This window comes from Berghia stephanieae, chromosome 1 (genome assembly GCF_034508935.2).
Source record: "Berghia stephanieae isolate SIO BIC M18660-M18661 chromosome 1, UCSD_Bste_1.3, whole genome shotgun sequence".
Lineage (NCBI taxonomy): Eukaryota > Metazoa > Mollusca > Gastropoda > Nudibranchia > Aeolidiidae > Berghia > Berghia stephanieae.
Genome location: NC_088360.1, coordinates 33,892,720 through 33,910,004, shown reverse-complemented (window position 1 = coordinate 33,910,004; position 17,285 = coordinate 33,892,720). Strand labels below are relative to the sequence as shown.

The following is a 17,285-nucleotide window of genomic DNA, read 5'->3' as shown; positions in this document are numbered from 1 at the left end:
CAACATACAGTGCATACACTTTTTAAAAATGTAAAACTAGTCGAACAAACATTTAAGTTGTTTAATTTTGACTCCAAATTTTAAATTAAAGTATATTTTGGCCCTGGAATCAACTGCTGACCGTGAACCGAAGACCCATAGCCACCACAAGTGCTTGCCTATCACCCGGAGTAAACAGCCCACAGATCCTGAGCATCACGCATAATTTTAACACATGAAATAAAGGCATCGTATCATCAGGTTTTGCGATGCATTTCCTTTATCAGTGTGCCAAAATATGAGAAATACTCACTGACTGGGCCTGACCTCTTTGTGTGTTTGACATATACTCAGGATATCTCAGGCCTTTTCATACAGGAAATAAATAGTCAAGGGAACGAAAAGGGGTAAATGGTAGCAATTTTTCTGATTGGTTAATGCTTAGTAACGGGCGAACCATCAATTGTTTTCAGATGTGCAAACAAATTTAATAAATTCAAAGAGGCTAATTTTCTTCCAAACATTTCTTTTGTTTTTGCCATTTTATATTGGCAAAGTCAATGCTTAAGAATATTCAATAATTGAACAAGGAGAACTAATTTCATAAAATGTAGTTGTTACAAGTTTGATCTTTCTCTTGATATCAAAATAATCACACAATAACCTGTCTATATATTATAGAATATATATTATAAACCATATCCTCTGTTTGCTATTTTTTTTTGTCACTCTTAGATTTAAACTTTTGTCTTCAGATTCAATGTAATGGACTACAAATGATCAAGATTACACATAAGTTTGTGTCATGTTTACATCTAATCTGTTTGTTCTTTATTTGCTAATCACAATAGAAGAGTATTTGAATACCTTTGATGTGATTTATGTTAAAAGATTCAAACAATGCATTATCTATCCATTCATACGTGTTGACAATATGTCGTTTTTTTAAATCCATGGAGCCGGAGTTTATCTCGGTTTCTAAAGCGTGGAGTGAACAATAGCAATAGTTATTCTATCGCTAAGTTCTCTCCGCCCGATCTAACAGATCCGGCTACTCAGTCACTGCTGGGTGGGTAGAGAGATCGGAAAATAACTCGACTTCACCCGGGATCGATCTTGGTCCCCTTTGAGTGCTCTATCAACTGAATTATAGAGACTCCGTAGACAATATGTATCCAAATGAATTCATATATAGACAATATGCATCCAAATTAATTCATATATAGACAATATGTATCTAAATTAATTCATATATAGACAGTATGTATCTAACTTAATTCATATATAGACAATATGTATCCAAATTAATCAATATATAGACAAGATGTATCCAAATCAATTCATATGTAGACAATATGTATCCAAATTAATTCATATAATCTACAATATAATTTGAAACTAGAATATTCAATTTCTCACGTAACCTCATTTGTTGCTCTTTAATTTAGATCCTTCATCAATGATTTAAAAAAGTCATAAGCTCCCGTAAATGATCGATTTTATTTTGTTTTCATTGATCTAACCTGATACATTTTTTGGTACATATTCACAATAATTTGCTAACAGAATGCTGAAAGGTAGTATAATGCCCAAAAGCTTATTAAATTATGTTGTGTTCTTTGTATCAGGAGAACGATTACAAACACAAACAAAAACTGATGGACATGTGGAGCAAGTCTTATAGAGAGTATACATCCCCAAGAGCACATAAGGTATGTTAAATTGAGGTAGTAACAAGTTATTCTGTAATTTACTATTTATTAACTGTGAAACTTCAAAAATAGTAAAGACAATTTGAACGACAATTTTTAAATTAAATTTTAAGTTTGTTTGTCCTAGTACTATATCTTAATCCATTTCTGACAGTTAAAGATTAAGTTTTCATTCAATTTTATCCCTTTAATTGTTTTATTATTATTAGGAAAAGGTAAGTTAAAGACAACTGAACATTCATAGATGAAAAGCATTGGTCTAAATAATAATATATACTCTTTGACATTAATGAGAAATACTCAGCAATTTGTGCTGACATACTTTAAAAAACTACGTAACTAAACGTTTCTATATTTTCATAATGAAATATTTGATTTTTATGAAAACATAGAATCTAGCAAAGAATGAACCAACACACTGAAATTAAGTCACTCGATTTTGAATTTTAAGATCTCGTGTTATAATCCATTATTAGGCATGAGTGATTTACAAGAAAGCTTAAAAATAATAAAATTATGATAATCGAATAATGATATATGGTATAGAAAATTATACTTGGGATATCATAATATTATATACAACATAGTTCGTTTTTAGAGTTATACGATGCTCATCGAGCATGCATTTTGAGTGTCTATTCAATAATAATAATAATAATAATAATAATAATAATAATAATAATAATAATAATAATAATAATAATATCAATAATAATGATGATGTTGATGATGATGATGATGATGATGATGATGAAGATGATGATGATGATGATGATGATGATAATAATGATAATAATGATTATAATTATAATAATAGTAATAATAATAATAATAATAATAATAATAATAATAATAATAATAATAATAATAAATAATAATAATGATAATAATATATATGATAATAATAATAATAATAATAATAATAATAATAATAATAATAATAATAATAATAATAATAACAATAATAATAATAATAATAATAATAATAATAATAATAACAATAATAATAATAATAACACACCAGATAGCATCGAGGACCACCTTTAAACAGTTTGACACACATACACACAGGCACTTATGGACAAAAAGACAGACAATCACACATACAGACTGTCGTAGGTGTTATTTACAAAAAAAAAAACTATGTAAATAATTCGGGTTTAAGACTTTTCGCTCTTCAAATCCTTTTCCATTTGGACATCCCATTGTATAGATAGCATGCGCTTGGCTTAGAAGCTCACAACATTGCCATCCGGAAATATAACGAACCAACTCACAAAACTATGTGTAACCTTACCGTTCATAGTTAGTTTAGTGAGAATGGGCATGATCTATATTAACTTTCCATGTGCTCGAGGTCATTGGTCACATTGCCAAATGTGCTCAACGTGACCCACTTAGTGAAAAGTGTTTACAACCTTTTAATTATCTAACATCACGATTTGTCATTTTATTCTGCTTGACACATGGGTATGTTTACACCTGTCATAAACAAAGCAGCGCGTTTACATTTGATAAGATATATCCAATCGTTGGACAGCAACAAATCATGTGATTGATGACCTGGTTGGACGAAAACATGAATATTGATCGCTCCCATTACTCATTAACGCGGATGGCCTAAAACAATAACAAAGATCTGAGTGACGTCAACATCATTCTATACATTACATGATTTATGACGAGTAACGGCATTTGACTGTTCTATTTTATTTTCTAAACATTTGCAATTTATTTCTCAGGACGACGAGTACGACTCAGACTTTGAAAGTGATGATGAGAGGAAGAAAAGCGGCCGACTGCCACCCATTGTGAGTAAACTTCCTAATATGATTAAAAACAAGAAATGAAGTGAGTAGGAAAGTGCCAGAAGACAACAGAGAATAAAAACTTCGCGGCGGCGATGGGGGTTCGAACCCACGACCTTACTGGTACGACAATGGGTTTAGCTCATACGGTAGAGTCACGATCTCCCTGGCCAGGCGGTGTTGTCGTACCAGTAAGGTCGGGGGTTTGAGCTCCCATCGCCGCCGTGAAGTTTTTATTCTCTGTTGTCTTCTGGCACTTTCCTACTCACTTCATTTCTTGTTATTATCAACATAAGTGCCTACTCCATTCATTTTTCTGAATTAATATGATAAACTATGACAAACCGTCTCATAGACTTTGAACGTGAATGTGAACAAGACATAGAAAACTATACATTTTTACTCCAATTTATAAACATTGAATGAAATCTAAAAGCTAGAGAAAAAGAATGAATTTCATTTCGTGAACCACCAAATTACTGGTGATTTTGATTGTAGATTCAATTTCCAGCTTGTGGTCTACTCCACCCCGGCCCGTTGTGCACATATATGCAGATCTTATAACCGAACGTAATTAAGAATTTGTTCTCAATAATAATACTGTAATATATTGCATTGATTTGAGAGTATTTCCATTGCAACAATGAGGTCATAACAATTTGGGTTGTCAGACCAGCAAATACGTACATGCCGATCTAATACCGGTTTGTAATGGTGGTGACAAATGTGTTTTTTCATTTTACCTTATTCCCTAGTAATTCTAAATATCTGAAAAAAAAACAAATTAAAAAACAAAACAAAATGAATTATTATTTGAAGAGACTGTTTCATGACCAAAACAAAGCCTTATTTTGTTTACTGGACCTGTCTAAGAGTTGTTAATTACATGAAAGGGCACCACGTGGGCCGCTATTGTATCTCTATCTCCACTCACAATTTCGTAGATTATTGCTTGCTCGAACTTCTTTATTTATGCAGCGTATTGCTACATACTCAGAATCAAATAAGTATAAATAGATACCACTTTAATACGCGATGAAATGGTTACAAATCGTTATCCGATACGCCCAGCAAACAAGCACAAAACTATCATCTTCTGTCATTGATTAAATTGGCGATACTTCATATAAAATTTATCGTTGAAACAATCAACAAGTTGAACTAACAACGTATCGATTGTATAGTAGATTAAATGGTTTTTATTGAATTTCACGACCGGATCATTTTTGTAATTGTATCTTCGAATGTTGTGTTTTTCGAGCTAACAACTTTGGTTGGTAACGTAAAACGTTAATAGTCACCCTTCAATGACTTAAAACAAAAAGAAAAGCTGATCTACTTTTTAGACACAATGATATGAGTTAGCGATGAATCTTAAGGGGCAACGTGGCACAGCGGTATGATATCTTTGCTTCTTACCCAGAAGGTACCGAGTTCGACTCCCTGTCTCGCTCGCTCTATGGCTTTGAGCATGCCACTATCGCTGAATTCATTTTGCAGTGATGCACTGCGGCTGACGCCTGGGTTGTTCCAGTATTACATTGGAATAGACTCTAAAAACAAAATTTCCTCTTAGGAATTTAATTAATTTATTTCATTTATTTACTTTTATTTCATTTTTATTTCATTTACTTCGAAGCGCGGCAATAGATCCCAATTTCCTTGTTCACTTTTATTTTTGTTTTTAGAATGCTGTGCTAGATGCAAATCAAATTTCCGGATTGATTCTTCCTTTTCATTCAAAAAATTGCAGCATTACATGACAAATCAATTAGCCTCCTCATCTTGTTAACTATTTCTACTATTGATTTGTTTGTGTGTGGGTGGTACAGAACAAAAAAGGGACAAATCGTGGCAATGAAACAGACAGATCAAAGGAGGGGAGACAAGATCGACATAGCCCAGATGTAAGTTTTAGATTTTGCTTACTTCCCTTACATTAATATTTTGTTTATCAAATTTTTAGCAGCGCAACACATTACAACCATCTTCGGTGATATCAATTTTCTGCCTCCTATACCCGACATAACGCCTCAAAACGACGGTATCATGAGCGGATAATTTTGAAGCTAAAAATTAAATTAGTTTTCAAAATATGACACTTGGGATAAGTTTCCATGTTTTATTGAAGAAAATTTGTATATTTTCATCGCGTGCAAATCTTGAACTAAATTTTTCTTATAACTTTATTCCCTTTTTGGCAACTCCTTCAGCCTGACATATGAAAGCATTATGAGCCGAGCCGATGGCTCACACCCGTCTAATTTTTTAAATACAAAGATTCTAAATGTGATTCGGAAAAGATTGTATCTATTATGAAATGTTAATTTTGAAATTCAGTCTTTCAACTCTCTCCTTGAGCGATCATTTTCAAGATGTTTACTGAAATGTCATACCGATACAACACATAAATTGAATATTTAGATTCAAATTAAAAGCAATAAATACACACTAGAAATTTTGTTGAGCAAAACAAGCTGTACTAAACAGCATTAAGTTCTTCAAATATTGTGATTGATAAAATGAGTCTGAATAAGACTAATGTTGTTTGTATGTAACGAATGTGACGGTTTTCCTGGCTAAAGTTGGTATGGAGAGGGTTGACGATCAGATGGATTAATGGAGAGAATTTTAGTGCTATGCGTTTAGATGAAATAATCACAACATCCGCCAACCGGATGTAATGTACCAGCGCACAAAACTATGTGTAGCCTTGAACGTTCATCGTCTGATTGGTATAATTTAGTGAGAACTAATAATTAAAATGGCTGTCTAAAAAAATAAGAAATAGTTGAGTGACATCGATTTCGTTCCATCTATTGTTTTGGATCGAAAGTATCAACAATAATAAGACCATCATTTTAACTTGGTTCATCGGACTTGTGAATGAGCAGTCAGATAATAAATAAACAGAAGCTTACGGAATGTGCAGTTCTGTTTTGAAGACAGCGCAATATAGATAAAATTCTCTTTGAGATCATTATTAATAAATTTGTTTATAAAATACTTTTTATTGGACTGATTAACGACATAACATTACAATTTGTTTATTATTCGATTTTTCCCCGCAGCCGGAATTGTACATGTATTACGGTATGAAGAAACCGGCCAAAGACACGTATAGTTACGATCACGAGGATGGCGAGGAGGACAGCAAACATGGGAAAGGGCAGAAAGGGGTACGTGTTTTTGGATTTATCTATGTCAAGATGTGAATTAAAATTAATAATTCGCCCTCTAGACAGTTTAGAAATCCTTTAATATAGTGTAACATCTATTTAATATGCTCAGTAAGCTTTACAATGGGTCTCAAACCACATGCGACACTTGACATTAAATTTTAGAACGAGATATTACGCCTTAAGACAGAAACAACACTAGTACCGACAAGGTACTCATTTACAATGGAGTATGGAGTGAAAATGTGAGGAAAGCGTCTGTTTCCAAGAACTTAACACAGCAGGACTTAAACCCAGAACATACGAAGTGTGATAATAATAATAATAATAATAATAATAATACTTTATTGCATCCCAAAAAGGAAATTTTTTGTACAGACGTGTTATAATTTACACATAAGATAAAAATACAATGGAAATAGGATGTATATATATATATAAAAAAGGAGCAGCTCTATAACCAGAGCTGCGCTTTATATATAAATAATTTCAACACTGTAAAATAGTTAAAACTGTCACTATAAATTGAAAATTGAAAAGATTGCAAAACAAATAAATTAATAAATTAATATTTATATTTTTAAAAGTAAAAATGAGAAAGAATTATATAAAATGATTATTGCTTGTTGTTATAAAGCCTAATACTGGACGGCAGAAAAGATTTTCGGTGTCTCTCTGTTTTCGTTGAAATAGAGAAAGGGCGACCACTTCTTTCTGACATAATAATTGATGGTCTTAGTGGATGATACTGGTCATTTAATATTTTAGTTATTTTATTTATACAAAATTTCTCGTATAAAAGATCTACATCGTCAACATCATTTATATAGCGTTTAATGGATTTTTTAATATTTGAATTTATTTTGTTCCTTTCCACTGCTAAGCAATTGCCTCCCCAAGCTGTTATACAAAATGACAAAAACACTTTCGATTACTGCTCTATAAAATAATGTGCAGAGGGTTTTATCTATTCTAAACTGAGAGAGTTTTGATAAAAAATATGTACGTCTGCACATCTTATGCCTAATTATTTTCAAGTGTTCATCCCACTTGAGCCTGTCATCAATCGTTACACCAAGGTATTTGTAGTGAGGAACTCGCTGGACGAATTGGTCCTTTAATTTTAACGGTTCTATCGGTTCCTTCACTCTCCTAAAGTCAATCACTAGCTCCTTTGTCTTGCTTATGTTAAGCTCTAGGTGGTGGGCATCACACCAAGACACAAATCTATCAATTTCTTGCCTATAAGCCACTTCGTTGCCATTTGTTATGAGGCCTTGAAGAGCGGTGTCATCTGCAAACTTTATTAAAGGTACACTCAGGTTTTGACTTCTACAGTCATTCGTGTATATTGTGAATAATACTGGGGACAATACACAACCCTGAGGAGCACCAGTATTAGTAGTTATACAGGAAGATTTGTTTTGTCCTAATTGAACATATTGTGCTCTCTCCGTAAGAAATTCGAGCACCCAAGCAATTATATACTTGTTTAAATTCAGACTAGTCAATTTTTGAACAACCAACTGAGGTTGCATTGTATTGAACGCTGAAGAAAAATCTGCAAAAAGCAATCTGCAATAGCTCCTAGCGTGATCTAGATGCCTGTAGATGTTGTTTGTAAACAGCAAAATGGCATCCTCTACGCCACGTCCTGGTTTGTAAGCAAATTGATGACTATCACTCAATGGCATAAACTGATTCCTAATTTTAACAAGAACAAGTTTTTCTAAAGATTTCATGACTATTGAAGTCAGTGCAACAGGTCTGAGATCGTTCATAGTTTCAAGTTTTTCTTTTTTTGGAACAGGAATAATTTTTGAAGTTTTCCAAATTTCAGGGATCGAAACGCATTGGAGGGACCAGTTAAAAATATGTGTATAAATGGGGGAAAGCTGGTGGGCACATTCTTTTAATAGTTTTCCTTTCAATCCATCCGGCCCAGCAGCCTTCCTCTCGTTTAGTTTCGAAAATACGAATCTCGTTTCCTCTTCACTGACCTCAATAGTCATTTCATCTTCCAAAGCCCTGTCTAATTTATGTTTTTCATTTTCAATATCAAATTTGTTTGCTGTGTCGAAACGTGAATAAAATTTATTTAAAGTTTCAATTTCGATATCTTCTGATATAATCGTGGGCTTTGGATTATAGTTAACAGCAGTTTTCAGCCCCCGCCACGTGTCCCGTATATCCCCAGAAGAAAAGCATTTTTCAATTTTATTTTTGTACTTATCTCTACAACTAGATATTACCCTCTTTATCTCTTTTTGTTTTGTTTTCAGATCTTTTTTGTTTCCACTAGTATAGAGAGTTTTCTTTTGGTTCAATAAAAGTTTCAGATCTTTTGTTATCCAAGGCTTGTTGTTAGGATAATATTTTATTTCTTTTTTACAAGACACTAGCTGTTCACAGAATTTTAAATACTCACTCACACAGTCATTCAGCTCATCCACACTATCACATGATTCGATAAAAACATTCCAGTCAGTGCATTCAAAACAACCACGCAAATCTTCACACACACTTCCGTTCCAGATCTGTACACTTTTCTTTACTGGTTTTACACGTTTAAAAACAGGGCGGTAGGTGGGGAGTAGCAAGAGCATGCAGTGGTCAGATAAACCTAATGGGGCACGGGGTAAACATTTATAACTATTTTTAATATTACACAGGAATAAATCTAATGTTTTTTTGTCCCTTGTCTCGCAGTCCACGTATTGATGAAGTCCCGGGAGAGTAAAATCGTTACATTGGTTAAAATCGCCAGTGACCATCAATACGGCATCGGGTGACTTAATTTGAATGTCCTGTATTTCTTTCCTCAAAATATTTTTCGCTGTGGTGTTGTCTGATGATGGTGGAATGTAGACGTTGATGATGATGACATGAGTATATTCCCGGGGTAGATAATATGGTCGTGACGAAACAGTAATAAATTCAATATAATCGTCACAATACATTTTCTTTATCTGACAGTTATTGGGGTGGCACCATTTGTTGTTAATATATGTGCACACCCCACCCCAGTTCGTTTATTTACATTAGTCCGATCTCCTCGAAATAGTGAATATTGTTCAATATTAAAACATGATGATGGTATGTGAGGAGATAGCCAAGTCTCTGTTAACGCTATTATGGAGGCTTGACGATAGTCACTATTAAAACGACACAGTGAAAACAGTTCATCAATTTTATTTTTCAGTGATCTTACATTACCTGTCACTAAACAGGGTAAAAATGGACGAAAAGGCCGTCTGTTAAATTTTGTTTTTATTCCTCCTTTTCTCCCCCTCTTTCTTACTTTAATAAACGATGTGTCAATAGTGGGTGGTGGGGGTGACACGGGTTGGAGGGACACTATCACTAGAGGACAAAAGTTGTTTATTTCAGCTCTTCTTTTATCGCATATCCTACTTATTTGTGCGGCTATGTGGTATGACACTCGCTTTCGGATCGGAAGGTACTGGGTTCGAGCCTCGCGCTCGGCGCATAGTTGAGTCCTTGGAAAAGGCTCTTTACTCACATTATCTCACCGTACTCAGGTGTACAATGAGTACCTGGTCGTTAACAGCGTTGTCTTTGTCCGAAAAATTGTGACCCTACGCCTCGAAGCGGTATTAAGTCGGGATTTGGAAAAAGAAGAAAACCGGTTTTAAAGTGGAAATGGTCAAAATGATCAAATTTCAGTTTTTGGTTGTTTCGTAAACTACAATCATTTTTCTACATGAAAACATAATAATTCAACATAAGTATTGACGATAAGTTATATATATTTAAAGTTTAAAAAAGCAACTATCAGTGAAACATTCAAAACAAGAGTTGACTTTCTCTCAGAGAGCCACCATTTCCAAGGCTGCACTTGCCAATAATAATAATAGCTAATACCAAATACTTTGACCTCAAACTTTAGTCTCGTTGGGTTTTAAAGTTCGTGTTGCTCTACTTATCACTTGATGCACTTTTAGCAATATATATCTCTCTCTCTCTCTCTCTCTCTCTCTCTCTCTCTCTCCCTCTCTCTCTCCCAAACACACACACACACACACACACACACACACACTACAACCACTACCACCGCATCTTCATCACGACCACAACTACTACAATCACCACCACCACCACCACATCATCACTGCCACTACTACTTCAACCACCACCACCACATCGTCATTAATACTACAACCACTACCTCTACATCATCACTACTACTACAACCAACACACCACATCATCACTACTACTACAACCACTGCCACTACTACAACCACATTCACCACCACCACCACCACCACATCATCATCACTACCACTACTACTACTACAACAGCCATTATGACATCATCATCATCAATACTACTACTATTACTCCTACTACTACTCCTACTCCTACTACTACTACTACTACTACTACTACTACCACTACTACTACTACTACTACTACTACTACTACTACTACTACTACTACTACTACTACTACTACTACTACTACTACAACAACTATTATTACTCCTACTGCTACTACTACTACTATTACTACTACTGCTACTACTACTACTACTACTACTATTACTACTACTACTATACTACTACTACTACTACTATACTACTACTACTACTACTACTACTACTACTACTACAACCACCAACACAACATCATCCTCACTACCATCATTATGTTTTGGTGCTTTTCTTCACTTGAAATAAGGAAACTTTGGGGTTGTATTTAGCAATGTGTTCATATATCAGACAATATTTGTAATCAGTTATCTATTTAGATCTATACAATATGTAAACACAGTACAAAATATCATCCCAATTCCCTTTTTGTGTGTGCGGAAATTCCTCTTTCGGCATTGAAATTCCTCCGAGTGGTGTCTGAAATTCCTGTGAGTCAAATTGAAAATTGGCGTCTCTGCAAATGTTATTATTCTCGTCAAATTTTCAATCTGAGAAGTTACCTTTGCCCATTGATTTGATTATGTGCGAAAACGGTGCCTGGCTTCAAAGTCGATTTTCTCAAAACTTGGTTTTTACACTCCCCCTACTTCAAACAATCAGAATTTTATAAATTTGGTATCAAAATTTTAAGCATAATATAAGCTATGATTGGGTCCCAAAAACCCAAAATTGAAAAATCCGACTTAATACCGTCTCGAGGCGGAGGTTCACAATTGTAATATCACCTAGCAGGCATCATGTCTAGTGGTCCTTCACGGGCATGAAACATGTTAAAATGTTGCTGTTGACCAGGGACCTCTTGTAAAGCGCTTTGAGCACGTTTAGTGGATTTTGCGCTATATAAAAGCTCAATTATTAAAGCTCAATTAAAGCTCAGTTCATTTCTCTCCATTTCAAGCTCCAGCGTTCGCTCAGAGCTCAAACTTGCGATCAAATGTAGATTCTAGGCTTTTCTTTGGAGAATCTTGTGTTTTGTTGATGAATTTTATATTTGTCTGTATGATAGTGCTAAGAAATGATGATTAATTAGACAGACACGACGTAAACAAAACTGAATAAAGGTAACAGAATTCCGTGTGTTAATTTCCAACCCAATGAATATGTGATTTAGCAAATACATGACACTTTGAATGTTTCTATCATCATCATCATTGCCTTTTTCACCCTGGGTCAGGGTATAGGCCACAGACAAACAGTTTCCATCCTTCTCTATCCTGAGCTAACTTTTTAATCTCATTCCAGGTCTTACCACTTCTCTGTATATCAGCTTCTTTAATTCTTCTCCATGTTCCTCGTGGCCTTCCCCTTGATCTTCTGCCCTGAGGGTTCCAGCCCAATACTTTCTTTGTTATAGTGGAGTCGTTCTTTCTAAGCGTGTGTCCAATCCACCTCCATCGTCTTCTTCCTATTTCCTCTCCCATTGGTTTCTGCTGAGTTCTTTTCCATACTTCTTCATTTTTTATTCTATCCATCCATTTTATTCTGAGTAGCTTACGCATGCACCTGTTTACGAAAATCTGTACCCTCCTTATACATGCCTGTGATGCGTTCCAAGTTTCACATCCATACAGTAGGACAGAATTCACATTTGAGTTGAAAAGTCTTAGCTTTAGTCGAAGGGAGATATCTTTAGTTCTCCGAACTGTGTTCAAAGATGTGAATGCAGCCTGTGCCTTTCCTATTCGTGCTTCCACCTCTGCTTCCGTGCCTCCATCCTTGTCAATTATACTTCCGGGATAGCAGAAAGTGTCTATATCTTCGAGTTCCTGATCTTTTATTTTGATCTGCTCCCTTTGACGCGTACCTATCCTCAAGACCTTTGACTTTGCAGGGTGAATTCTTAAACCAATTGATTCCAAGAGGCTGTTTATAATTGTGGTTTTTGCTTGCATCTGGTCATGGGTGTGGGACAAAAGAGCCAGATCATCTGCAAAATCCAGATCATCTAGTGGTCCTTCACAGGCATGAAACATGTTAAAATGTTGCTGTTGACCAGGGACCTCTTGTAAAGCGCTTTGAGCACGTTTAGTGGATATTGCTCTATAAAAAAGCTCAATTATTAAAGCTCAATTAAAGCTCAGTTCATTTCTCTCCATTTCAAGCTCCAGCGTTCGCTCAGAGCTCAAACTTGCGATCAAATGTAGATTCTAGGCTTTTCTTTGGAGAATCTTGTGTTTTGTTGATGAATTTTATATTTGTCTGTATGATAGTGATAAGAAATAATGATTAATTAGACAGACACAACGTAAACAAAACTGAATAAAGGTAACAGAATTCCGTGTGTTAATTTCCAACCCAGTGAATATGTGATTTAGCAAATACATGACACTTTGAATGTTTCTATATACTGTACTTATTGCACTTCTAAAGTAATAATACATTTTTTCTTCATCCGCTCTCCACCTCCTCCGCCCCCTCCTCCTCTTTTTCTTCTTTTTCTTCTTCTTCTTCTTCCTCCTCCTCCTCCTCCTCCTCCTCCTCCTCCTCCTCCTCCTCCTCTTCTTCTTCTTCTTCTTCTTCTTCTTCTTCTTCTTCTTCTTCTTTTTCCTCATCATCATTATTATCATCATCATCATCATCATCTTCTTCTTCTTCTTCTTTTTCTTCTTCTTCTTCTTCTTCTTCTTCTTCTTCTTCTTCTTCTTCTTCTTCTTCTTCTTCTTCTTCTTCATCATCATCATCATCATCATCATCATCATCATCATCATCATCATCATCATTATCATCTTTTTAAAATATAAGGGAGGAGATGACCAGAACAGTGACGCCAGACAGCTGTTTAAAGTGGCCAAAGAAATGAGTAAGTGATACGTTATACTCTTCCCATTATATTCAACATTTTCTAACGCTTGCAGGGCGTTGTTGTCCAAGCAGCACGATGCCTTTTTATAAATAAAATGTATAGCGAGGTGACCGGGTGGGTCATTGTACAGTGAACTGAGAGATCTCGTGTCGAACTCCGCTATAGCTACTTCCATTTTTTCTCCTTGGGCAAGATTGATAATTCTCAATCTGTTTCCCTGGACATAGGTGATTCCTGTTAACAGACGTTTGTCTGATGTACCATCTATACTATTATTACTTCGTTGAAGGCTTAGGCGATGGTATAATATGACGATGCCGCGCGTAAGGGCGTAATTATTTTTAGAAGAGCGACTTTAAGCGGGGTCATCGACCGGAAAACCATGGTAAATCTTGCTACTCCATGAACTCACTGAGGAAGGCATTTTGTATTCATTATCCAACTCGATTCTAGTGTGAATTGGTACTTGATACAATGTATAACGTGATTTGTCAGGTGGTGTTACAATGGACGCATAAGAGGTGACTTGTTCTGTAATGATAAGAAAATTCAGAGAAGTCCTATGTTTGAGGCATTTTGACAAGTTGAGGATCATTTTGTACGACTGATATTTGAGATAAAAGTTTTCTGTCCAAAATGAAATAATGATAAAAAAAAACAAAACACCATTTTTGTCAGAGCGCGACAGCAACACCTCCCACACACTCTTATCCTTGCCGATATAATCGGGAATTATGTTGGAACTGAATTTTAACAGTATTTGCCAAGATGTTCAATATCCTTTTTGATTATATTTGATTACAACTTCCCCAGTTTACATTTGCTGGGATGTTCAAATTTACTTTGCTCTATCTTTGAATTATGCGTTGTCGTTTTATATCTTTTATAGAAAGGTCGGTGAAGCTATTCGAGAACAGATAGAACGAGCTGATCCATAAATCCTCCAAAGAAAATTCGTTTCGAATAGAATGCTTTTAAAGGAGGATAACTTACCCTGATATATAAAATACAGTGTTCTTCACGGGCATGAAACCTATGATGTTCTACACAGACAAAAAATAATAATGGAAGCTTCAATTTCATAAACGAAGACAGTTGATATGGACATTTCGGGTTTCCCCTATGTCAATAAAACACGATGAATAAAACACTAAAGACGAATGAGAGATGAGAGAATGGCGTTACTAAGGCCAAAAGACAACTGTTATTGTAATCTTAGTCCAAGACAATTCAGACAATATATGTTTTAACAGTCATGATTTTTAAATAGAAGCAAAACTGTATAATTCTTTTTGTGTTCCCTGGAAACAGAAAGCACTCGTCTATTTGAAAAAAAACCCAACTTAGCTCAAAGTGGATTAGAACAAATTAAATAATATGATTATGGGCTAGTCCTTTGCGGTGTAGTTTACTTTTAATATAATAAAATTGGCGGCATAATATTGAACTCGGTTTGTTTAAACGGGCTCTCAAACCACTGAATAGATAAAGACGAAATTTTTCAAGATATGTCTGAATGTGGAGAGTATGTTTAAGACTTATTGTATTTATTTTTAGCGTTGGTTTAAAAATATCATATTATCTACAAACACAGACCTTTTCTCTGCTCAATTACGATTGATTTATGTAGAAAAGATTCACACATTCGACTACAACTTGGAATCGAACCGATATTTCAATGATGATATTTCCTTTGTTGCCAAGACAATCCTCTGTTAGATAACTTTTCAAGATCAACATTTACAAAACGTTTCATTAGACCTGTATACTTTTGGCTAGTTTGATTGAAAGAACCTTTTTACATCACTAAGCTTGGAGTGGAATGATCTCTACACATTTGTAGCGTTTCATATTCTCAACCACCGGGCTTGAGATGAAGATTCGGTCGAAGGCCGGGTTCAGTTTGTAAGATATAATTTTGTACAAATATGCAGGTCTTCTTCTTCTTCTTCGTTCCTCTGATGGACATCTATGGCTGCAGTCCGATATCTGCTATGAAGTCTGTGGTCCGCTTTAGGTCCTCAGCCTCACCATAGAGCTTTGTGTTGAGTGTTGTAGGGGTGACCCAGTGGTTCGAACGTTGCACGTTGTATAATGGGCAATCCATAAGCACATGTAAAGTGGTTTCATGGTCGGTTCCACATGGGCAATAAGGGGTTGTTCCAATACCTAGCTTTGTAAACATATGTCCTCTTAGTCTATTGTGTCCTGTTCGGAGGCGGAATAGAGTGACTTGGCTACTTCGCTGAATGGCATGGATTGGATCCTGCTTGTTGTGTTCTAGGTGTGTGTCATTCCTTTCTTTGTCTATTTTTAGCTTTATTATTTTCTTTTGCTGATGGTAAGTAAGCAGGTCTGACATCCGAATATTTCCATTACAACAGTGAGCCCGTAAGGAATTGGGTTATCAGACCTGCAAATAAGTGCACGTCGGTTAAACCTGATACTTTTGCGGATGGGTCGGATGCTATACTATTGATTAGGGTACTGAGAAAAAAATTCCGATACATTTCACAAGATTAACAATTCGAGTGACTTGGTTTGGAAATGAACCTTAGTTGTTCAACAATAGTACCACGAATTCAGAGAGGATAATAAAATGTCCATACATTTCTCAAGAGTTACATATTTTGTGCTATGAACGTTAACATTTCTCAAGAGTTACATATTTATGCTGTGAATGTTATCTCCATAGACTACAAAACTATAGTCAAATTTTTAAATAAATGGCGCGACTTTTTCCTTTTTTTCCTCAATCTTTCACGGTAATATAGGAGAAGTCGCACAGCCTCGTGTCAAACCTCTCTGATTAGACAGTCTGCGTTGAAAACTCGTTCTGGTTTGTTTCTTTTCAGTAAGGAGTATAGTTAGGCATTTGATAAATGGTCAGAATATGTGGTGCTGTCTGATTAAAGCCATAAAATCATGTCAGCTTTTTTAGTTGCCGAAGTTGGTGCCTTGAAGTGATCATGGGCCACCGAATGGTAGCTTTGTCCAATACAATATAGCCGGGTGCTTCGAGTGAGGACAGCAGACTTTTCGTTAGCCAGTTTTCAAACACCTCTGCATTGAACCCAGAATGATAGTCTCTACTTTCCATATGACGCAGAGAAGAATATATGGCATGGTATCCTACTAAATATCCAGTATCTTCACCACCTGCAAGAAAAACAATGATCATCTGTCCATAACCCATGCAGTGGCGTGGCTACATTGGTTGATTTGGTGCCTGGCACCACTCCATCGTTTAAAAATGGATTACAGCATTAAAAAAACAAAAAAAAAAAAAAAACAAAACAAAAACACAACAAACAAACAAAAAACAAACTGAGAAATAGAATATACCGT

At 35.2% G+C, this 17,285-nt stretch overlaps 1 protein-coding gene across 2 annotated transcripts in view; it reads left to right on the top strand.

The window, feature by feature from the left end:
* The window catches only part of LOC144972483 (annexin A6-like), an 87,421-nt gene that overhangs the window by 23,345 nt on the left and 46,791 nt on the right, over positions 1-17,285 (top strand). For both annotated transcript variants that reach the window (XM_078913751.1, XM_078913761.1), the window contains exons 6-10: positions 1,608-1,691; positions 3,434-3,502; positions 5,332-5,406; positions 6,571-6,678; positions 13,877-13,934. In XM_078913751.1, the coding sequence (XP_078769877.1) occupies positions 1,608-1,691; positions 3,434-3,502; positions 5,332-5,406; positions 6,571-6,678; positions 13,877-13,934 (394 nt within the window). The remainder of the gene's footprint in view (positions 1-1,607; positions 1,692-3,433; positions 3,503-5,331; positions 5,407-6,570; positions 6,679-13,876; positions 13,935-17,285) is intronic.